Source organism: Papilio polytes, unplaced genomic scaffold, assembly GCF_000836215.1.
Source record: "Papilio polytes unplaced genomic scaffold, Ppol_1.0 DF824080.1, whole genome shotgun sequence".
Lineage (NCBI taxonomy): Eukaryota > Metazoa > Arthropoda > Insecta > Lepidoptera > Papilionidae > Papilio > Papilio polytes.
Genome location: NW_013525124.1, coordinates 443,447 through 467,949, shown reverse-complemented (window position 1 = coordinate 467,949; position 24,503 = coordinate 443,447). Strand labels below are relative to the sequence as shown.

The 24,503-nt window shown below is 33.5% G+C and overlaps 1 protein-coding gene across 8 annotated transcripts; it reads right to left on the bottom strand.

Moving 5' to 3' along the window:
* Nucleotides 1-1,986: 1,986 nt before the first annotated feature.
* LOC106100011 (gastrula zinc finger protein XlCGF26.1-like) lies at nt 1,987-24,347 on the bottom strand. 8 transcript variants are annotated; one of them, XM_013278731.1, is made up of 6 exons: nt 24,064-24,347; nt 23,501-23,642; nt 22,793-22,882; nt 21,469-21,579; nt 4,513-5,627; nt 3,847-3,932 (listed from the first exon to the last, which is right to left on the bottom strand). In XM_013278731.1, the coding sequence occupies exons 1-5, from the start codon at nt 24,199-24,201 to the stop codon at nt 4,531-4,533; spliced, it is 1,578 nt and encodes a 525-aa protein (XP_013134185.1). In that variant the 5' UTR covers nt 24,202-24,347; the 3' UTR covers nt 3,847-3,932; nt 4,513-4,530. The 8 variants fall into 8 exon arrangements, with proteins under 8 accessions (XP_013134187.1, XP_013134185.1, XP_013134180.1 ...); XM_013278733.1 differs by lacking the exons at nt 3,847-3,932; nt 4,513-5,627 and adding an exon at nt 1,987-3,070 and having other exon boundaries at nt 24,064-24,345; XM_013278726.1 differs by lacking the exons at nt 3,847-3,932; nt 4,513-5,627 and adding an exon at nt 6,156-7,368 and having other exon boundaries at nt 24,064-24,346.
* Between the last annotated feature and the right edge of the window lie 156 nt (nt 24,348-24,503).

Below are 24,503 nucleotides of genomic sequence, written 5' to 3'. Positions count from 1 at the left end.
GACAATGGTACTAAGTGGTTGTTTTGAATGATTTTTTTAACTAGAAAATAGTTTGAAAAAGTCTACTCGGAAGATAGATTTTGCTTTCAGTGTTGTGCCTGTTGATATTTCTGTCTCTATTAGTTCAACTATCGCCAAAATGGCGAAAATAGGCATAAAATATCACGACTTAGCCTATCTATATGAGGTGCATAGCGGTGACAATTTGACACTAAATATTAACCTCCCGTTTCAATATCTTATAGACCTACAAGGATCTTGTAATTTTGACATTGACAGTGGCTAGCTAGTTTTTAGTGTTGCCAGTAAAGAAAAATTCCCTACTTTCTCGATTTTTTTCAAAAAAAAATTGCAAATTATGACCTAAGTACCTAATTGTTTATTATTAAAATTGGAACGTCTTCAAAAATTGTTACAGCTTTATGATTATTCAAAGACGTAGACTGTACTTCGAACTTAACTCAAACCTCGGTAACATAAAAACCTCTTTAACTTCAAAAAATAATATGTTTCCTTCCCATCAGAGCACAAAACCTCTACAACATAGCCCCTTGATAACTTAAAACTTCTATAACTTAAAATATTTTGTGTTTCCCACGGACTTTAACTTATCTACTGTATATAGTTTTTTTGTTCAGAATCAATAATGAGTTAAAGTTGTCTATGGTTCTAATATGAGTTATACCTACATATATCGGCACGTGATTTTTTTCATAGAATTTCGTAATTGTAAAATATTGACATTTCTTGCAATTACTATGGTTGATGTTATTGGTCAAAATATGACACTTCTAACCACATTTTTAGGTTTCAAAATGGCTAACTATAAGATACTTGTAGGTCTAAACATAACCCTTAAATACCTGAAGTTTGAAATTTGATACCGAATTTAATCGCATTTGGCTATAATCGATTTTATTTCAATATTAGACAGTTCATGTCACCTTTGATAATTTTAAATTAGAAACTTTGATTCCAAAAATCCAACAAAAACATGGGACCCGCCTGCAAGCACTTTTCGGATAAAAAAAAATTATCAAAATCGGTCCACTAGCGGCGGAGTTATGCCGGAACATAAAAAAAACGTACAGATGTATGCAGTACCTCCTTCTTTTAGGAAGTCGTTGAAAAGGAGCATATCTCGGAAATCTATAAAAATTTGGTTTTGATTTTTTTATTTTTCCTCTTTAGTAAAAAACACAGTAAAGGGCAACACTTCATTATGTAATTCGATATAAAAATCAGGCTTCTAAGGGTTAAACTAGAATAAAACGGACAAAAAACTTGCGTAGTTTAGTTTAATCATGTATAAAGAATTCTAGTAAATTAGATTAGGTAGTCACAAAACCGTATATCTCGGGTGTATTCACTATGTATGCGTTTTCATTGTCGAAACTTGTATAAAAATGTTGTACAAGTGTTATTTTTGAGTTTAAACTGTCTTAACACGTATTTCCACTGATCTGTATAAATAGATAGGATAGCTTGGAAATGACAGCTATTACTTTTTAGACGGTTATTTTTAGTAGGAATTTAAACTATCGCTATCAAATGAAGTAAGCTATAAAATGGAATCAAAGACAAACTATCTGGTCTTATAGCCTGTCTATTTGTAGAGATCAGTGGGAATGTGTGCAGTTGAAATGCTGTTTATGGTTATTTTAGCAACTAAACAAGTTTCCTATAGTTTGAACGGTTTTACTATGGATTATACGTTTATTTAGATGTGTAAGCGACGGCCGCAAATGACCGCCTCATTGTAAATATTTAAATAAAAATTGTGATTTGTACAAAGTAATAAATTAGTTTCATTTATAACCCTCACGGATACTTATAGTTCGACAAAATTATTTGACCCGGTGAGTGTTACAATTATGACAGCTCTCTAGCGCCCTCAAACTCGTGACATTGGAAAATGTCATACTGTCATAATATCTATATTCATGTAGACTTTTTATTACATATCTATTTTGTAAAAGAACCAATATCAAAACAAACAGAAAGAGATAAGCTTGTCGCAATATAACCACATGAAGGAGGCATCAAAGTGAATAAAACAATTTGTTAAATTAAAATTTTATTATAACCATTCCAAAACTTGGTGAATATCGTTTACTAAAGATGGCGGAAGAACCCACGAGAGATCAGTTTTTTTAACTATTACGCCACTAAAGGCTAAATTAGCGCTCCATTAAATGAAATGACTTTATATGTACTGAGAGTGAACGTTGATTATCAAATATCTTCTCGCAAGCGTAACAAGTCACAACAACAGGCTTGGCGCCGTGATTTTTAACCTCGTGTTCATGCTTTTTCGTATAATCAGAAAACCTCTCACCACAATAACCACATTTACTTCTTTTATTCAAACAAATATGTACCGCTCTTTCATGGGCTTTCTGTTTCACTTTATTATTAAATTGTTTACCACAATAAGAGCAATTGAATTTGCCTAATTTATGTCTATAACCGTGCATTTGACAAATACGTTTATTAACGAAACCAGAATCACAAATCTCACAGATATAATTCCTATAATGTAAATTCATGTGCTCTAAAAGTACTTTGAAATTATTAAAAATATGCTTGCAAATAACACATTTCAATTGATCATTGTCAAATCTGAACGGTACTATGTGACTTTTTATATTCATATTGTAGGTTATGTTATGTTCTTTCAAATGGTGCAGTAACTCTTCGAGTTCGAACAATCGTTTGCTACAAATTTTACAACAAAGATTTGTTATGTCTAATTTAATTAAGAAAGTAGGCATCGTTTGATTCTTTATATAGCTTGATTTGAAGATATCTTTGTGGTTTAACGTGTGCTGTTTTAATTCACCTGGATCTGAATATTGCTGTTGACAAAAACAACACAAATAACCGATACTGCTTCTACAACGTATTATAGTTGCATTAGAATTGGATAATATTATTTTCAAATTATCTAAATGTAGATCCAATTCGTTCTTCTTAAACAAGATTAGATTCCTTGAGATTTTCGAGGAATCCTTCCGAGGTTCGATTGATATTTCGATGCGAGTTTTCTTTTTAAACCCCGGGAATCCACCTGAAAGTATACTAATATTATAAATGCGTTTAGATATATATTTGTTAGAGTTTGTAGCCTAAATTACTGAACAGATCTCGATGAAATTTGGCATAGATATAGAGGATAGCCTAGAACACATAGGCTTACTTTTGTTTTTTTTTTTAATAGCATTATTAAAACATAAAAGTTACAGCCAGGTGAATGAAAATACACTCATTATACAAAATTTATATTTAAATAAAATGTACAGTCTTTTTATGATCTAATAATAAACTTCTATTAACAAACCACGTATCCTCACATAAATCACAGGAATAATTCTGATAATGCATACTCATATGTTCCAACAAATCTTCAAACACAACAAAACTGTTCGAACACACCACACATTGCAAATTATTCGTAAAACTAAACGGTATTATATGATTTTTTATATCCGTATGAATTATTTCTTCATGATCTAACTTCAAATGATATAAAAGGTCTTTTAAATTAAATATAGATACATTACAAAGTCTACATTCTAAGTCTGTTATGTCTAGATAAACTATGTATTTCGAAAGTGACAGAATTCGTAGACAATCCGGTTTATCCGACTCATGAAGGACCAAAGTATGTTCTTTCAATTCAGCTGATGTTAGATATTTATTTGTGCAGTACCCGCAGGCGTATTTCGATCCTATACGACCTTTGAATGGTGTAGCGTTGGAATAACGTAATACAGATTTTATATTATCAAAATGAAAATCTAATTCAGTAGCTTTTTTAGTATTTTTAATTTTTCTTTTCGTTTTTCTTCGATTGTTTTTCGGCTTGATCGTAATGAATGTTGTGAAATTCTTCTTATTTAGTGTTATTTCTTCATCTTCTGATCTTGTATCTGTAATAAAAAAATGATTGTTGAAATTTCATTGATTTCAATTATTAAAATTTTGTAATTTATCTATTTAGTAACATATCTATGAATAATTATAAATAACTAAATTTGAAGTATAATCTATACTATTATAATAAAGCGTAATAACACACTTCTTTGTTGCCTAAGATGTCAGCAATTACACCATATTTTTGAATAATACTTTTTCATTAAATAGCCCTACATTACGTCATGCTATATATTTTCACGACATTAAACTCAGGGGGTAAATATTTGGTTAAAAACCCTAATGCGGGAAAGATCATAAGTTGCTGCCAACATCAAGAAATCAAAATTGGTAAGGATTGTCATGTCATGTCATTTTGACATTTGCAATTGATAATTTGACAAATGTTAATAATAAGATAAAATTTTCATAATTTCATGCGGATGAAGCCGCACGGGAACAGCTAGTTAAAAATAATAATTAGATTGGTACAAAGTACAACAATTTACGGAGCGTAAGTCGATTTTTGAAGAAATCCCTAACTGAAAACTATCCATAAATATGTAATATTCACGTTTTCTGCAACCACATACGTACCACAAACGCATAGAAACGTTATTTATTCCCGTGTTTAATTTTTATATGGTTCTTTAACGTGCTCTGTTGCAGAAACGACCTTCCACAAATATTACAAGCATACTTTCTCACCACATGAGACCTTAAATGTTGTCTGACAGAATTTTTAGTAGCAAACCATCTTGAACAAACGTTGCACTGAAACTTTTTCTCACCAGAATGTACCAGCATATGATCTTTCAAACGATGCTTTAAATAAAAACGCATATCACAAACGCTACAAGCATGTCTTCTCTCCAACAAATGGTCCTTTTTAACATGTCGGGTTAACGCTCTCTTGTTCTCGAAAGATCTTTCACAAGCTTGGCATTTTAACATAACTCTTGGTTGGTTATGTTTCTTCACCATATGGTCTACTTTCGTCCAGTAATCAGCAAATTTCTCGTCACAGATTTTACATTTATTACGTTTAAAACCTAAATGAATCCTCAGTTCGTGGTCGCGTCGTTTAGATTCGCATGTAAATATTTTCTCGCAATACCCACATTTGAATGTTCCTGTCCGATGGCTACGTTTGTGTCCGACAAGACGACGCTTGTTTATAAAACCGGATTTACATATATCACAGAAATAGTTACTGAAGTGTACATTCATGTGTTCTTGTAGAATTTTGAACGTTGTAAATGTAGCATCACAAACAGCACATTTCAAAATCTCTGAATCAAATTTGAATGGTATTATTTCGTTTTTAACATCCTTGTATATTGTTATACCATGATTTGATAGATGTTCAATAAATAGATTTAATTTATCAAATATTTTAAAGCATAAGTAACATTTCAAACCTGTTATGTCTAATTTGAGCAAGCAATCAGTGAATTTTGGTAACTTTATTTTCTGTATATCATAATGGTTATTTAGGAAATGTGTTTTTAGTTCTTTGGGTTGAGGAAATTTCTGAGGACAGAAGGTACAGCTGTACCCATCAGAATCCTTCCCTCGAATCATACTAGCGTTTGAATATTGCAAAATAGATCGAAGATTCTCGTGGTGTTTTTGGTATTCTCTTATTGGTTTTGTGTCTGCTGTAATAGACTTTTCTGTTTCCGATTTAGTCATTTCCTTATGTTTCTGTCCTATAAACAAAAAAAAACAATCACTTTCTACCCGTTCTTCATACTTCGTGTGCATATTCAGTTGTTCTTTTATCACTTTGGGCGTTTTTTACCTTTTATTTATCTTAATAGCGAAATAAAGATTGTTAGTTACTAACTAATTACTTCATCTTTAAATCATTTTTTCAAGAAATTTACATATTATATGGCATTAAAAAAAAATATATCTACAGGGAAAATAGAAAAAAGTCGTTGAGAGTCAATGAGTAATACGACGAAAAAAAGTAATATTAAAAGAAACAAGAATAGATGATCCTTTTTGTGATAATGTGAACCGCTGGTGACACTCCATGGATCTCTAACTTACAATAATAATTCAACTAACTTCATGGCAATATTTTATAAACGTAACCTTACAATTTCTAAATTCACAGCACATTTGCTGTGAATTTAGTAATTGTACTACACAGATTTGACTGTACTTCAAACCTTACGTTAACATTATCAAGGCTTCATTTAGTATATTTCCGACAAATATAAAACTCAACGTGGTTTAAACATATTTTATTCTACAATTTAACAACAGTAAATTTCTATACACTTTCTCCATGTTTGGACTTCATGTGACTCCGCCAACTGCACTTCTGTACAAATCCCTGACCACAGTATTCACATTTGAATCGTCTATCGTTTGCATGAATCCTCATATGTTCTCGCAGCGTTGTCTTCCTGCCATACGATTTTTGACAGATATCGCAAGTATTCTGTCTTACTTTAGTATGCTTTGTCATATGCATAACTAAATCAAAGCTATGGAAGAATTTCATATCGCATTCTGAACAGGCATGGTTCCTTTCTAAGAGATGGTCCTTCTTGTGGTGCCTCGTCAGTGCCGTTTGGTTGTTGAATGTTCGCTCGCATGCTTGGCATTTGAGAACTGCTGGGGACACTCCGTGGATCTCCAACATATGTTTGGCTTTCAACGAGAAACTCCCGAATCTCTGATCGCAGTGGTTACATGTATGTCTCTTGTTTAAACCGAGATGCACTCTTTGGATGTGTTCCTTTCTTTTATTTATGGTTGAGAAAGTCTTCTCACACTGTGTGCATTTGTGTTTGCCGTCTCCGTGACGTTTGACGTGACCGTGTAATAAATGTTTGGAAACGAATCCCTCGCCGCATATCTCGCAGGAATAATTACAGAAATGTTTATTCATGTGCGTTTGGAGATTCTTGAATGTGAAAAATTCTGCCGAACAGATTGCGCACCTTAATTCCGGTGTGTCAAATCTGAAGGGTAGGATTTCATTTTTAAAACCTACGTATAAACTTTTTTTGTGGGTAGTCTTTAAATGTTGGGTAAAATCGTTGAGTTGCGTAAATTCGGACTGACAAAGCGAACAGCGTAAGTAGGTGATGTCTAATTTGATGACTATGTCATTGAAACTATAGCATATTTGTTTGTCGAGTTTGTCGTTGTTGTGTTCTTCGGAGAAATGTTTCTTTAACGATGTCGGTTGGGGAAACTTCTTGCTACAGAACATACAGCCGTATCCATTATCGTCCTTTAATCTGATTGGATTTGCGTTAGAATTTTGCAAGATGACGGTCAGATTATGTTTGTTTTTCTTAGCATCTGTCAGTCCACGGTTCCTACGAACCGGAGCACGATTTGCCCTCGTTGTAACCTTCGGTTTTACTAGTTTTGTTGAATCCTCGATATCTTCAGTCTTCTTTTCTATTTTGACCAATCCTGCCACACCTACAAACAAAAAAGTCAATCATTTTCTTATTGTTTTTTCTTTTATTACCCATTACACTTTGATGAGTTTATTTCTTCGGTTTCTTAAATTGGTTGTTTGCTAAATCTTCACAAGTTTCTTTTAAGTCTTCTTTGTTACCAATGAGTTATTGTGTAAAATATAACTGAATTTTTGATTTTCATGTGTTGTTCGATATACATTACATTACTATTTGGCAATTTCTCGCAAAAATAAGAGTACAGATAACAACTATGACGATAAAATTTACTATAGATATTTTTCAAAGGGAACTGCAAACTAGAGGTATGTGGTACGAAAGAAGATAGTAGTTTATTACAAGGCGTGGCCTATCGCAAATAGAGTATGTAAATTATCTAAAAGAGATTCTTCAATATTTGTAGTATACATAACTCATACTATTGACTGAGATGCTGTGAGTGAACTAAGTATGTAATCAAAAGGATTTTGAAAGAATATGTATTAATGTCCATTATAAATTGGTTTTTTAGCCGAAACCATAACGGAAACCGCACATTTGGCTTTAATCTCTGTTTCTGATACATTTAAGATTACCATTAATATATTGGATTAGTATACTTTTAACAAATTTCGACGACGACAAATCAAAGTCGTTGTAATTTATTGCACGAACAAAGTTATTTTCTTATATAGTAAAAAATGTGAGAATATTATTTTCGATTCGAAAATTGAAGAACACTCCAGTTTGTGCGGGACCGAATATTTCGCTGTATTTGCTTAGCAAAAACTAAATTTTTGGCTGAAACTGTGCCGGAACCGACAGTTCGGTCGTTTACTTTGTTTCCCGTAATATTTAGACGAAACATTACTAATAACATTTGAAAATATTCTTTTTCCTAAAACAAAACTCAACATGAGGTATAAATTAACTTTATTCTACATCTTAACAACGATTTGCTAAACATTGATTCCATGTTTGGACTTCATGTGACCTCGCCAATTGCATTTCTGTACAAAACCTTGACCACAGTATTCACATTTGTGTCGTCTATCGTCGTTATGAATTCTCATATGTTCTCGCAGCGTATTCTTTCTACCATAAGACTTTTTACAGATATCGCAAGAATACTGTCTTAAGCCTGTGTGCTTCGTCATGTGCTTTATCAAATCACTTCTGTGGAAGAATTTCATGTCACATTCTAAACAGGGATGCCTTCTTTCCAACAGATGGTACTTCTTGTAATGCCTGGAGAGTACCCTTTGGTTGTTGAATGTTCGCTCGCATGCCTGACATTTAAGAACTACCGGCGGCTCTCCATGAATCTTTACCATATGTTTTACCTTCTGCCAATAATCCACGAACCTCTCATCGCAGTAATTGCATTTATTCCTTTTATTTAAGCCGAGATGTACTCTTTGGATGTGTCCCTGTTTTTTGTTGAGAGTTGGGAAAGTTTTGTCGCACTGTGAACACTTGTGTTCACCGTCCCCGTGACGGTTGATATGATTTTGCAGCAAACGTTCAGTGACGAAGCCACCTGCACAGATGTTACAAACATAGTTAGCGAAGTGCTGATTCATATGGGTTTGAAGTATCTTGAATGAGGAATATTCAGTCGAACAAATCGCGCATTTCAGTTCTGGTGCATCGAACTTGAAGGGTAAAATTTCGCTCTTGACATCTTCGTAAACTTCTTTCTTGTGGGTAGTTTTCAAATGTTTTATGAAATCGTTTAATTGTGAAAATTCCGTATCACAGAGGGCACAACATAAATATGTTATGTCCAATTTGACGACGTTTTCAAATACTCTTCTGGACATGAATTTGATGAATCTATCGTTATTGTGTTCATCGAGGAAATGTTTCTTTAACGTTGTCGGTTGCAGGAACTGCTTCGTACAAAACGCACATCCGTATCCCAGACTATCCTTGCATCTGATTGGATTCGCGTTGGAATTAAGTAAGATTACGGCTAGATTATGCTGATTTTTAACGGTCTCTGTCAATAGGTTACCAGAAACCGGAGCAGGAGTGATTCTAGTTGTAAACTTTAATACCATAGGTTTTAATGTATTTTCATTCTGTAAACTTCTCTTTACTTTGGCCACTACTGCCACACCTACAAAGAGAAATACGTGTTAGTTAACCATATCTGCAGTTCTGCAGTTCTAAATGAAAGAACGACACGACCACAACTAAAATGTATTATTTTGTACTGTTGGGTATAAAACCTAGTGATAGGTAGGTAAGGTGGGGGTAAACCCTAGGCTCAATAAATACAAAAAAACAGACCTACGGACACAGTTAAGATTGTTTACATAAATCGTAAAGAAAATATATTTAATAAGAAAGTAAATAGTCAAAGAAAACTAAGCTCTCAAATCGATAGAAAAAGAAACAATAAAATTAATGTTTATTAATAATATTTATTGTAAATTTAAAACTAGCAGTTCCAAATTTATCTTAATGCATGGACAAAGTCACGGGCCACAGCTAGTATTTAATACAAGCATAGTTTTACAGGTCAGTCAAACTTTATCACCATGCTTCGCTCGCATATGTCCCCGCCAACTACACTTTTGTACAAACGCCTGTCCACAATGTTCACATTTAAAACGTCTATCATCCGCATGTATACGCATATGTTCCTGTAAGGTCCGTTTCCTGCCGTACCATTTATGACACATTGTACATTCATAATCCCTCACTCCAGTATGCTTCAACATATGCCTTTTCATTTCGAATAAAGAAAAAAATGTCATATCACAATCCGAACATTTATGCCTCCTTTCTATTAAATGTACTCTTTTTATATGCACACTTAAATGCTTCTGACTGACAAAAGATTTCTCACAAGCTTCGCATTTCAATTCTTGTGTCGGCACACCGTGAGCATCACTTAAATGCTTCTGCTTCTTTCGATAGTCACCAAACTTCTCATTGCAGTATCCGCATTTGTTGAGCAGATTTGAAGTGTGGACGCATTTCTCGTGGGATTTCTTCTTTCGGTACGTATTAAACACTTTATTGCAATAATCGCAAGTAAACGAGCCAAATTTGTGACATTCTGAATGCTTGATCATGATACCTCTGGTCACGAAGCCGGCGTCGCAAACTTCACAAATATAATTCCTGTAATGCACGTTCATATGTTCTTGTAGAGTTTTGAATTTGTGGAACCTATTAGAACACATAAAGCAACGTAACGTCTCACTATCAAATTTAAATGGCAGTATTTGATGTTTAACATCAGTGTATATCAACTTTTTATGTTTGTTACGAAGATGGTCGATTAATTGTTCCAAATTATCGATTGTACCGTCACATACTTTACACATCAAATTTGTTATGTCCAATTTAACGAGAAATCGATATAGATCTTTTCCTATCATGAACTTTGATATGTTTTTATGTGTAGTTATTGTATGCTTTTTAAGATCAGCAGGGTCTGGATATTCCTCGGTACAGAAGCTGCAAGCATACCCTACGCCACCGTGACATCGTATTGGCGTAGCGTTCGAATTGACTAGAATTTGTAGAACATTCTTTCTATGTTTGGTCAGTTCTACCCCTTTTTTAGGTACATCAGCACCTTCATGTGGTTCCTCAACATCCTCTGCGTTTAGTCTCTCATATTTCAGTTTGGTTTTGGTACGAAGTGTACCTATAAACAAAAGGAGGCTTTAATCAATTTTGATAATCATTTCTTTCTTTGAATTCAAGCATTAACTCTTTATGCAATCCATTTTCGTTCTTTTTTCTGCTATATTTTATTATAAGAAAGTTTTAATAGGCGTAATTACTTTTGGGGATGTTAACTCATTTCGTAGCACGAATTTTGTCAAGTAAATAACTAACATGTGAAAAATATTTCAACATAAACCAACATACTTTTATTATAGACTAAGTGATTTTGAATTAGTACTGCTGAAAAAGATCGAATATAAAAATGATACAAACGCAGGAATTAAAAGCAGAGATAATCCGATTAATAGAATTTATTTGTAAAACTTTTTAATTAATAATATAAATACTTTTTAAAATAAGAAACCGTTTTAAACTGCTTCACCGTGTTTCGCTCGCATATGACCACGCCAACTGCACTTCTGAACGAACGCCTGACCACAATGTTCACATTTAAACCGCCTATCATCCGCATGAATACGAAGATGTTCTTTCAAAGTCTTCCTTCGTTTATATGCTTTATGACAAAATTCGCATACAAAACTCGCTAACCCAGTATGCTTAATCATATGCTGCTGCAATTGATGGGTAACGAAGAATTTCATATCGCAAATCTTGCATTCATGCTTCCTTTCTAACAAATGGTCGCGTTTAACATGAATCGTTAGAGATTTCTGTGTTTCAAATTGCTTATCGCACGCTTTACATTTTAATACAGGCGACTGAACCCCATGCACTTTAACCAGATGATCCAACTTCCGACCGTAAGTGTTGAATTTCTCTTTACAATAACCGCATCTGTTCAACATATTCAGATGTATGTGAACAGATTTCTCATGTGATTTCTTCTTACGTTGCGTATCGTAGACTTTATCACAGTAATCACATTTGAAAGTACCCTTTTTGTGTGCTTCTGAATGATTCAATAACATACTTCTATTCACAAATCCTACATCACAAACGTCGCAGATGTAATTTCTATAATGTATATTCATATGCTCCAGTAACGCCTTGAATTTGTTGAACAAACTAACACAATAAACGCATTTGAGTATTGCGTCATCATCAAATTTGAAGGGTAGTATATGATTTTTTATATCAGTATAAAATTTTCTTTTATGTACATTAATTAAATGGTCGATTAGTACTTCTAATGTATTTATATTGGTAGCACAAAGGTTACATTGTAATGAGGTTATATCAAGTTTCACGATATACGAAAACATCTGTTTCCCTTCCATGAATCGTTTGGTTTTCGAGGCATGTTCCTCAATCGTGTGTTTCTTGAGATCTTTAGGGTTTGGATACTGTTTCTCACAGAAGACACAAGCATACCCGATCCCCACATGACACCGTATAGGAGTTGCATTCGAACATTTCAATATCTCTCTGATATTATTTCTGTGTTTCATTAACTCACGACCCTTGCTTTTATCTATATTTTTTTCGGTAGATTCTGATTTGATCTTTCTCAGGGTACGTAGTCTTCCTACAAGAGAAAATCACATATTATTCACTTTGATCTCTTCGTTATTCTTAGATTCAATTTGCATTGTTTTTTAACGTTATTTATCTAAATCGCAATAAATTATTATTTTTTCAAACATCAGTGACTTATCGGTTGAGCCACCGATTCCCATGTACTAATGTTTTTTTTTTTATAATTCAATATGTATATTTATACTTTGAAGGAAAACATCGTGAAAACAAATGTTCCAAATGGAAAGAATATAATTTATAACACGGCTAAACTCACGTGGGAACATTCGGTGCACCGACCAGTTTCAGACCCGTCGGGGGTCCTTCTCGGTGAGTGACCGTCGCGGCGCGCTAGCAAATAAAGCCGGTAACCACTCACTCCGAAGAAGGATCCCCGATGAGTCTGAAACTGATCGGCGCCTATACCAAAAGTTCCCACGTGAGTTTAGCCGTGTTATAAATTATATAGTATGTCTCACGAAAGTTTTAATAAGTTAATCTGGTAAGAAATTCAAAAATATGAAGTTAACACGCAGTAGGCCTTCTTGTTTAGGCTATAGTCTAGGTACCACTTGGGGAGTCTAAACTTTTTGGGACATAGGTGCTGAATATATAAATTACCATTATTATAATAGATTTTAAAATAATCTTAGCGATTAATATCAAAATTTGCTGTTTCCGTAACGAAATTCCTACGATCAAAAATATTGTTTTGAATTTAAAAAGGTATTAAATGAAATTCCATATTAAATATCACATTTATAATACACTAAAATATCACGATATACAAATATTAAGTGGCTATTTCCACTGAGCGCCAGTGAAAAGACTGATTTAATGTACTTAGTCCCTTTCCACCCTTTTCTTAAGAGGAAAAGATGGGAAGGAAAATTGGTTTTGACGGTGGAGACCGCATAGGAAGAGGAAATGTCCTCTTTATGTGCGTCTCCTCCGTCAATGAAGGGTAGGCAACGCTGCAATTGCGGATGTTTATGTGCAGCGGTCGCTTTCCATTTCAGTGGATTCAGGTTGCCGCTTGCTTGTTTGCCTACTTATAATATAAAAAAACTAAGTACTAGTAAGTAGTTAATTCATTTAGACAAGTTAGTAACATTATTATTAGACATTCCATGATTCTTCTTCATATGCTTTCTCTTACTATTCTGTGTCGCATACGCTTTCCCGCACACATCACATTTGAATTTCCTCTCATTTGTATGCGTTGCTAAATAATGTCCCATCATATGTCGCTTTATAAAGAACCCCATATTGCACTCCGAACATTCATATGGTCGTTCTTTTAAATGTACACTTCTCATATGAAGCATCAAATTAGATTTAAGATTAAATGTCTTATCACAGACTTCACATTTAATCCCTTCAACATTATGAACTTGCATCATATGTCTCGTCTTTTGATAATAATTTTTAAACCGTGCTTTACATATCTGACAGACACTATCACCAGCTATACCCTTATGTTCGGTATTAACGTGAGCTTTCTTCTTAGATTCAGCAGCAAACACTTCACCACACTGTCTACAAGGGAAACTGGATTTCTTCTTAACATGTGTCGTCTCATGTCTTATCAATCTAAAACTATTTACGAAACCAGCACCACATATTGTACATATAAAATTCCTGTAATGAACATTCATGTGTTGCATTAATAATTTCATATTATGGTATACTTCATTACAAAGGCAGCATTTTATCTGATTTCCATTCGTTAACTTGAATTGTTGAAAGTAATCGGTTAACCCGCCATAATATTTGACATCGTGAGTTGTTATTAAATGGTCTGTGAGTGTTTTTAAATCATCCATTATTGTGTCACAGAGAGTACATTTTAGATTAACCACATCCAAAAATGCAACAAAACTACTCATCCCAGACCCAGCTTTGTACGTCGGTTTCTCTTTCACATGTTCGTATTGCGTATGATTTCTTAACACTTCTGGGTCTGGATAAGTTTTGAAACAATAAGCACAAATATATCCAGCATCATTCCTATCTTTAAAAGGTGTTGCGTTTGAATATTTTAACAAAGTAGTCAAATTATGCCATTGTTTTTGCATTTCCGATATATATTTTTCACGTTGGGTAGTTTTAACTTCATCCTTCACCCGCCTTCGGGTCTTTCTCTCCGCGCGGCCTATAAAAGAAAAATCAACGTTTTTCAGGCCGTCGTATTATTAAACTGAACTACAATTACAATCACAAATAAATTCTTATTTGCATAAATACAAAATACTTTCAAACTTAGATCAAAGATGGCGAACCAACGACATAGATTGCAACACTTAGGTATAAAAAACACTAAAAAAAAACAAAATCCACTGGTAAAAATGTATAATATATAAGATTCCATTTGTACATAATGTTATATTCTATCAGCAAATATTTCGACACTGGGTTTACAATGACTAGTCTAACAAAGATATCTGACCCGGTGAAGAGCTCAACGAGGGGTCATGGGGGTCATAAACCCCCCCCCCTCTGAGCTGGTTGGTTAAAAGCTTGACAAAATATATTTACATATTTTGTCAAGCTCTTGACTTGACCACGACTATGTGACCCCCCCCCCCTTGGCGCCAAAGCTGAATCCTTGGAAGAGCTAATATGGTGATTGGATCTAGTTAAAAATATGCACTTACATAGAAAATAGTCCAAGGATGTTATGACGTTAACAGGACGCTAGTGAAGTTTCATTATTTAGTTTTGCTTTTACCCAACGGGTCAAATAACTTTGTTGGTACAAGTATGTGTCAAATTCATACATCCTTATTTTTTTTATAAGAGAAGGTGGCAATGCGCGGCGGGAACACAAAGGTGGCCAACGACGCCCATGGACATTCGCAACACCAGAGGAATTCGCTTCTTGACGTACCCTAAGTCGTATTGGTTTAGAAATACCTGATAGACAAAAGTGGAACTAAACTAGTCATGTTCTCTCACAGTTATGTCTAGTTTTATACATTTTTGTCCGATTAGTTAAAATTCTACATTGTTACTGACAAAACCACAATATCAACGCATCACCGGGCCAAATAACTTTGTGACACTATGCATTTGAGTGCTCGGTTTATAAAGATAGTATTTAAGAGACAAGATATTGACAACTATGGTTATCCTCTTCTGCCAAAGATTTATCTCTTTCTTTTTATATCTTGGTAAGCACCCATTTCATTTTAAAATATCAACAGCGCGTTTTCAATTTGTCACAGCGCCATCTAGTTTACAAAAGTATAACTTCGTAGACTATTTTTATTCATTTTAATACGGAACTTAAAACTCGACTTAAGTAGCTTTTTCGTAACTATTGCTATCTTTTACGAAAATCAAAACACTTGTACACTGTATGGCCGATACTGTAATCTATATGGACAGCCTTCATAGACTAAGTAAATTTCGATTATCGCTGACTGAAAATTACTATTACTATACGAAGAGATACGTATTCATTCCTTTGATGTTTTGACATATTTTTCTATAGTTTGTCTAAATAAGATAGATTAGTTTGATAAATGACGCATATGAAGTATCGAATTCAATTTGTATGAAGGCAAATGTACTTAATAGACAGGTATCGTAGTGACGAAACACGCAGCGAACAATTATGAACTATCGATATTCGGTTTAAATAACTATCGAACCCGACTAAAATTATTATTTTCTTATTAACTAATTTATAGGACAATTTTAGTATTGATTGTAGTGTAGAGAATTTAGCGATGACAATAATAATAGCGAAAACCAATTCGATAACGTACATCTGTTTGTAATAAAAAATATTTACTCTCATTATTTGTAATGGTTCTACAGTTCATTATTAATTTGAGAAAAGTTTTTTTTTTACTTCACAAATTATAACTATGAAGCTATAGATTTCAACTTCCATAAGAATAAAAATCGAAAATCGAAAAGATTCCCAAGAACCCAACTAAATTGTCACATGAATTGTCAAACTAATCTATCTTATTTAGACAAACTATACCATCAGCGCCAAAATGGGAGTAATCAAACACGGAATAGCCTGTCCATTTATAGAGGTCATTGGGACGACGTAATTAAAATTTTATCACTGCATAACACCTATAAATAGATCGATTTCCAACGTCTGTATTAATCAATTTTAATATTAATTATAAGTGAACGGAATCACAGTATTACATTTGTATTAAAGGCAAAATGCTTTTTTTTCAAGATTTCTTAACCAAAACCATTCAATACAATAAACCTACCACTTCGACATGAATTTCACTTTTTCAACACAAGCAAATTACCTCTTTATGATTTAACGATGTTTTCGACAGATTACAAATGCAAGAGAAATTATTAAAAAAAGATACTTCTATGAGTCATTGTCTAATAAAAAGTCTAAATCCGTTAATTGTCGGAATTAAAAACCAACCGGTGGCATTTAAACTTCTAAAACTACGACAACTGCTCTATAATCTTCTGCGCTTCTTCTTTCTTCTTATTCTCAGCAGCAATCTGTTTCAACGTCAATTCTCTATTGTCTATTAAATGTTTAACATCGTCAAATTCTTTGAATATATCGAGATCGTCTTGATGTAGACGGACATGGCTTTTCAAACTGCATTTCTGCATAAAAGTCTTCTTACAAACTTCGCATTGGAACTTCTTATCGTCATCATGCGTCCGCATATGCTCTCTCAAAGTCCTAGCTCTCGAAAAAGATCTACCACAAACATCACAAGCGCACAATTCCGCCCCAGTATGCCTCAACATATGGTCAACTAGGCCACGTTTAGAGAAAAACTTCGCATTACATTTGTCACATAAATAATTCTTCTGTTGCAAATGATGATGTTTTATATGACGATTTAATTCAAATTTCTTCTTATACGTTCTATTACATGCATTACATGGATAAACTACCGGTGTCTCGTTATGCACTTTAACTAAATGTTCACTTCTATCATAATAGCTGACGAATATTTCTGTACAATGTGGACATTTGTTCCTCAACCAACCGCCAGTATGAACACCTTTCTCGTGATTACGTTTCTTCGTTAACGACGTATATGTTTTATCACAATAATCGCAAGGAAAATTGCCTTGATAATGTGTTTTACCGTGTTTCCTTAACGCAGCTATAGTTATATATCCCGCACCGCATTTCTTACAGCAATAATTCCTGTAATGACTACTCATATGATGGTATAAATTCTTAAAAGATATATGTACAACAGAACATATAACGCATGTGAAATTCTGTCCATTCTCCAAACGGAAAGGGAGTATGATATCCTTTATATTTTTATATATAATTTTATTATGCACATTACTTAAATGTTCCCTTAATTCATTGAGATCTCTCATATTTGTACCACAAAGTGTACAACTTAGATCTGTTATATCTAATTTGATTGGATTGTAACTTAGTTTGTAGTCGATCATTGTATTAATTTTGTCTTTTTCAGTTTGTTGTGCTGTATGTATACGTAGATCTTCTATACGCTGGAAGTACTTAGCGCAGTACAGACAGGAGAATCCCCTCATCGTTTTATCCCGGAACGGACTCGCGTTGGAATGTTGTAGTATCGCTGTTAAGTTAACTCTATGTTCGATTCGCTCCGGTGTTGCGCTTTCTGTAGCTTTCTTTGTCCTCTTTCTGCGTTTTGGAGGTTCGCCATCCGTGCCTATAACAAGAAAGGAGCACAACTCAATTATCTCCATCTATTCTCTTCTTGAAAACATCATGATGGACATCGGCGAAGAAATTCAAAGATTGGGAAGTCAACCTGCAGTGTAGTGGTTGATTATGGCCTAATCACCCATTATTAGGGTAGGCTCCCCTCATTAATATCTCCCTCTTCTTATTGTTATCTGTACTCCAGTCTTCGTTATTGGACAGAGCGAGTTACATCACTAATTTGCGTAGAAATCGCCATAGTTATGGATTATGAGTACACTTCCTGTTTTAAACTGTAAACTGTGACGTAGCGTGTTTGTTTCACCGTAAATATAACTGCATTGGGTAAGTACATTATTTACTAGCTGTTGCTTGCGACTTCATCTGAGTTGAATTTAAAAAAAATAAAGAATATAGTCCGTATTACTCAGTGAAAACGTAGCTTACAATGGTGAAAGAAAATTTGTTAAAATTCCGCCTACAGTCTCGGTATAAAAGAATTGACGTATGTTTAAGCTGTAAAAATGTATTTGAAAGGGCCCTTGGTTTTTATATTTCATCCACTGTAGTTAATAAAAAAAAATCAGTATCGTAAACTATTACGCATTTCGTAGATTATATACTAAAATTTTTGGAAAAATACAAAATAATCTCAATATACCGTTAAGAACAAAATAAGTACCGTGCTGTAGAGTTGGCGCAACTCTAGATTATCGGCATAAACGTCACGTCACTAGCTGACAGCTGTCAATGTCACTAGAAGTATGGATAGATTGGCGCGCATCCTGAGTCCTGACGAGAAGTGTTGCTCTGAGTTTAAAGCGACAGTATCAATTAAATAAGTTGTCTAAAAATACCAACTTTACGACAAAACTCAATAATATTTGGAACCAATAACGTAAGAGTAGTTCCTTATCCCTAACCACTTGACTATTAGCACTTCACTCAGGTGTAAATTTACTAAATTCTTGCGTTGTAGAAAAAAAACGTACGTTGGTACAGTCGCGGCGATCCGCGGTGTTCAAAGTTGTTTGAAGAGGAACACCGATAGTTTCCTCAACTGTACTTTGTATTCAAAGTGAATTAAATCACGTTTTAAAGCTACTAACGACAATAGATTCAAAATAAAATAAGAAAAATTGCTTATAAACGTAACAAAATAAAGATATGCCATCGATTTAATTATAGCGTTTGATAAAATGGACCATGATTATAAACTACTTACCTATATAAAATGTACCCAAAATCCATTAAATCCATTCTAAATTCTTCATAAATACTTCACTTCAAATCACCCAGAACATAAATTGTACGCTTTTGTTGCATTTTAAATAGAAAACTACTAAAAACCGTAATTCTTGAATGGTGTACCACAAGGGTATACATTTGGCCCCTTTGCATTACATTTTTCACTAGTATATTTTAGTAGGAATCTGGTATATTTCTTGTATTGTGTGCAATTAGTAGATATTCTAGAATAGGTCTAGGCCCCTAGGGGGGAGATACCATTAAGTTGGTTTTGGACAAAGTAGTCCTTTTTCAATTATCTAGGGGGTGTCAGCTGCCCCTCCCGAACACCCTTGGAGATGCAAATAATTATTCGATAAAAAGATTACGTAAAAGTGTTATTTGGAATACGCATGATTTTGGTTCAAGTTTCATCAAGTTCATTGTTAAAGAAATATTTTTATAAAATGTTCTAATAGAGAGGAAAGAATCAATTTTCATAATTTATAAGAAACAAAAAAGACAGTGTTGCAAAATAATATTTCTAGAATGAAATATCCTAGATTTCTTTATTTTGCATTTCTCTATCCTATATGATTTTGCAACATGTCTATACAAATCTTTAAAAACATAAATTACACGAAAAACATTAGGAAAGACCACATTTTTAACAAACTTTCATAAGAAAAACTGAATTATTACAAAACTAACACATTTTAAAAAAAGATGGACCATATTTGGCGGGATCATTGCCTCCCCCCCTAAGATATAGATATTATTAATAGTATGAAAATTATTAATAACTTAATGTAGCGTTTCCTTATATCTTCCAAGGTGATTAAGAGATCATGTTCCCAGGCGAAATATTACTAAAAATATATATCAAAAAACACAAAATAACATCAAAAACTATACTCAATATTAGAATATGCTTAAAAAAATATTATTAACAACATTAGGCCAAAACAAAACATTTGTAATATACCACTATATTGACAGTAAATATTTGAATGGATGGATGTTTGTTATTTATTAATGGATTGGGGTAAAATTTATCACAGAGCTAGATTATAGCCTAGAATAGGTAGCCTATGTCCTATTTTACCTCAAAATAATGTTCAAGTATTGTAAGAAATTGAAGATGTTAAAATATAGTTTTTATTCCATGGACAAAGTCATGTAACATCTAGTATACTTTTTAACTTTTTATTATATGGCTTTGTCCACGAGTTATTATATTATTTTATTGTTTACATCCCATTCAAATGCAATTGTAAAAAAAAAATATACAAACTAATAGAGTACCTCCTTCTTTTGGGAAGTCAGTCAAAAATTCTAATGTTTGAAAAACAAAGGTCTTTTCCATTGCCAGGGCTAACAATTACCGCTGCCATGGCAACCATGCTTGTTCACTTCTATTGACTTAGTTTTTGTCACTTTCCTACATGACGGTTTTTTCCAAATTATTTACTGCCCTAAGTATATAGCAAGAAAATACATAGCCGGAAACATGTCGTAAGTATAGGGCTTTTTTATTAAAAAAAGAATTATTCAAAAATATACTGTGATTGCTGACATCGTACATAAAGTGTTTACGTTTTATTATATTAAGTACTAGGCTGTTCCTCGCGATTTCGTTCATGTTGATAAAATTAAAAATTTTGAAAAACGTAGCCTATGTTACTCAGCGATAACAGCTTTTCATGCTAAAAGAAATGTGCAATTTTTGAAATATTTCGGTACATACAATAATCCAGAAATGTTAAATTTCATCTTTATAACATTACTGTCTTTCGCCCGCTAGCCCGTCCGTGTGAAATTAAAAAAAAAAAACAAAAGTGAGTAGCCTATATGTTCTTCCAGGCTATCCTCTACATCTACACCAAATTTTATCGAAATCCATTCAGCGGTTTAAGCTACAAATGCTAACAAACATCCATCCATCCATCTAAACTTTCGCATTTATAAAATTAGTAAGAAGTAAGATAAGATAGTATAGCTATAAAATCTATGTATTTTGCATAGGAACATGACCACAATCACCTATGAATTAAGCTATTCACTTACGTTTAGTTGATGTCTCTCCGATATCATCATCTGTTGCTCGAGAACTTGTCGCTTTCGTTCTCTTCTTTGCTTTAGGTTCTGGACTTTCTTGTTTTATGTTTAACGTAAACTCTGAAATACACAAATGGTACAGTTAAGTTAAATAAATTTTAAAAAACATTCAACATGACAATTGATGAATCAATGTTATAAATGTGGTACATTGGTAGAGGTAGACCTAGAAAGAGATGGATTGTGTGAAATGAGACATGATCAAGAAGGAAGTGATGACTAAGATGATGGATGATAGTTATTTGGAGGACGAAAACCCGGTGCGCCTACCCTACAGGAGTAGGATAAGGCAGGGGAGATGTTCACATGTCGATTAAATAGAAAAATGTCATTTTTTTATTACTAAGTAGCTGTTGCCTGGCAAAACTAAGATAAAAAATAGCCTATAATATGCCCGTCTTTTAGCTATTCTTCAGTGAAAGTCGAATCGAAATCGGCCTAGCTATCGGAGATTACCCGGAACAAACGCGGCTTGCGGATAGACAGACAAGATAATTTTAAATGTCATTTTCGTTATCAGCAAGGCCAATACATCTTAACGAAATCTGGAATTTTTCTTTTGATATTACAGACAGACACTACAATTTTGCTATATGTATGTAAAGATATAGAAAAGAACCAACTGTTAACATTTTTACATGTATCTATTTCAACAAATGATCAACATTTAAATTACTTGGTTTTATTTAAAATTTTACAATTTGCATTCAAAAAAAATTAAAAAAAAAAAACATATCTGTACTGTTGTTACTGTTGTTGTTGTCTAAGTATGTTGTATAAACATATAATTAGGACAAATTATCTGCACATTACTTATTGTATCAAGTAAAAATGTGTATATCATAATTTTGTCCCATTGGTTTAACTTGATAAATAATAAAAAAACAGTGCTAGAGCCCGCTTTAACATCGCACGAATGGGTCGACTCGCCAGCAATACCACAACCACGCAGAAAACAGGCGTGAAGCGGGAAAAAATTTATACAGGCTGATGAGTGTGGTGCCAGACGCTCACCTTTAGTCGCTTTTCCTTCCCACCCCTTTTCTTATAAGAAAAGAATGGGCAGGGTATGTGGATTTGATGGTGAAGATGTATAGGAAGAGGTAACATGCTATTATTGTGCGTCTCCTCTGTGGATCAAAGGTAGGCAACGCATCCACTATTAATATGTCATGGGAAGCAGTCGATTTGCCAGTTTGTCGTATTAATGTGGCCACTTTCTTGTTTGTAACCTTATAATATAGAAATAAATAAAAAAATATAAATTACCAACCTCCATCAGAATCGGACATTTCATTATCTGTATTGATTACATCATCTATTAAATCCGTCATTTCTGATATTTCTATTTTCACCGCTTTAGCTGCAACAGATTTAAATAACAAATTCATTATCAGTTCAGTAAACATCCCTACTGAGTAGCTTGGAGGTAACATAAAGAGATGACTAGGCCAAAAACGCTGGCCCAGTACAGGATTCTACACATATCTCTGAATTTCTTCACCAATATGTGTAGGAATCACTGTTTTTTTTACTGTAAAAACATTAGATTGAATTCGCAGAAATCCGCGATGTTCCTTTTCAGGAGAAATTGCCTCGTTCATTGCAACAGGCGAAATAACTCTTCCTACAAATAACTAATTAGATTACAGTGAGTGCTAACAAAGGAGACATACTGAGCTTGCGCGCTCTATCCTTCGGCCGCGTCGTCACTTAGCGTAGGTGGAGTCGTGGTCAAGCGCTGGTTTGTTTATGTTTTTAAAAAAAGGATATTAAAAAAAAGAAACTAACGGTAACCCACTAACCGTCTTTTTTTATATTTTTCTTTTTTTTTTTGAGCTGTGTTGTATTTTGTTTTGCACCCTAATTGAAATGTCCAAACTATTGTAGATTATTCAATTAGAATGCTTCCTAATAGTGGACTTATGGACACTAGCCTCCAAATGTAACTAAAACCACTACTGTTAAAACAACAACTCACTATTAAAATCCTTTTCTTCTAGCAACCTCTTGAACTGTATCTCGGTATTTTGTACTTGTTTTTTAAAGTTGGCAGCATTCCGTAGTTGTGTTATGCACACCTCACATATACCACCATTGTTCTGATCATCTGCGGTCGATAGCTGTAGAAAAAATAATCATATAGTTCAACCAAATATCTGTTTATCTAGCAATAAATAGAAAAAATATACTGGTGAAACTTTATGATATGGAAATATTCTGAATTTTCATATTCATTTATAACAAATGGGAATTCATGTTACTAATATCTTACATATATTTTTAACGCGAATGTTTGGATGGATATTTGCTATAGAACAGCACAACAAATCTAAATTACATTTTTCACAAATCAAGCCAAAATCTTTTCCCTTCAATATCATTGAGGATAAAATTCGACTGAGATTTTAAGATAAATATATTTTTAAATAAATAGACGAAGTGTAGTGTAGACTATGAATTTGTTGAAATGTCAAATTGGTCAATACTTTAATATAAAATATATGACTTTTGATAACATCGTAATAGCTATATATTACTTACTGTTATATCAAAACAATATTGGAGCATATTTGCATAAATCTCGTCTTCGCCCATCCAATTGAACGTCGTATACAAGTCTTTGAAAATACCTGACGAAGCACAACACCGGCACATGCCGTCAATTGCTTTAGTCTCCATTTTATTATTTACACTATTCTGTTAGTCCTACTATGGGAAATCTTAAACTATCGACTTTAATAATATAATACTAAATCTAAATAAATTGGACCGACGCCGCGCTATGATATTCCGCCATTTTCTGTTTTCTGAAGTAGAATAATGGCGTTCAGAAATGTAATTTTTTGAGATTTAAAATCGATATTTGTTATGAAAAACATTTGTGGCAGATAACTGTATTAAAATTAAGCTAGCACCTTGATGCGTAATTTAAGTCAAATTCTTTTTATTTGGTACCTAATTACTTTAATGAAAGTAACTTG

Coding starts and splice junctions, on each gene's coding strand:
- LOC106100011 (XM_013278725.1), bottom strand. CDS start 24,201: ATGGAGACTAAAGCAATTGACGGCATGTGCCGGTGTTGTGCTTCGTCA. Junction 23,643..24,063: donor AATATTGTTTTGATATAACA/GTAAGTAATATA, acceptor TTTTTTCTACAG/CTATCGACCGCAGATGATCA. Junction 21,580..22,792: donor AATGTCCGATTCTGATGGAG/GTTGGTAATTTA, acceptor TGTGTATTTCAG/AGTTTACGTTAAACATAAAA.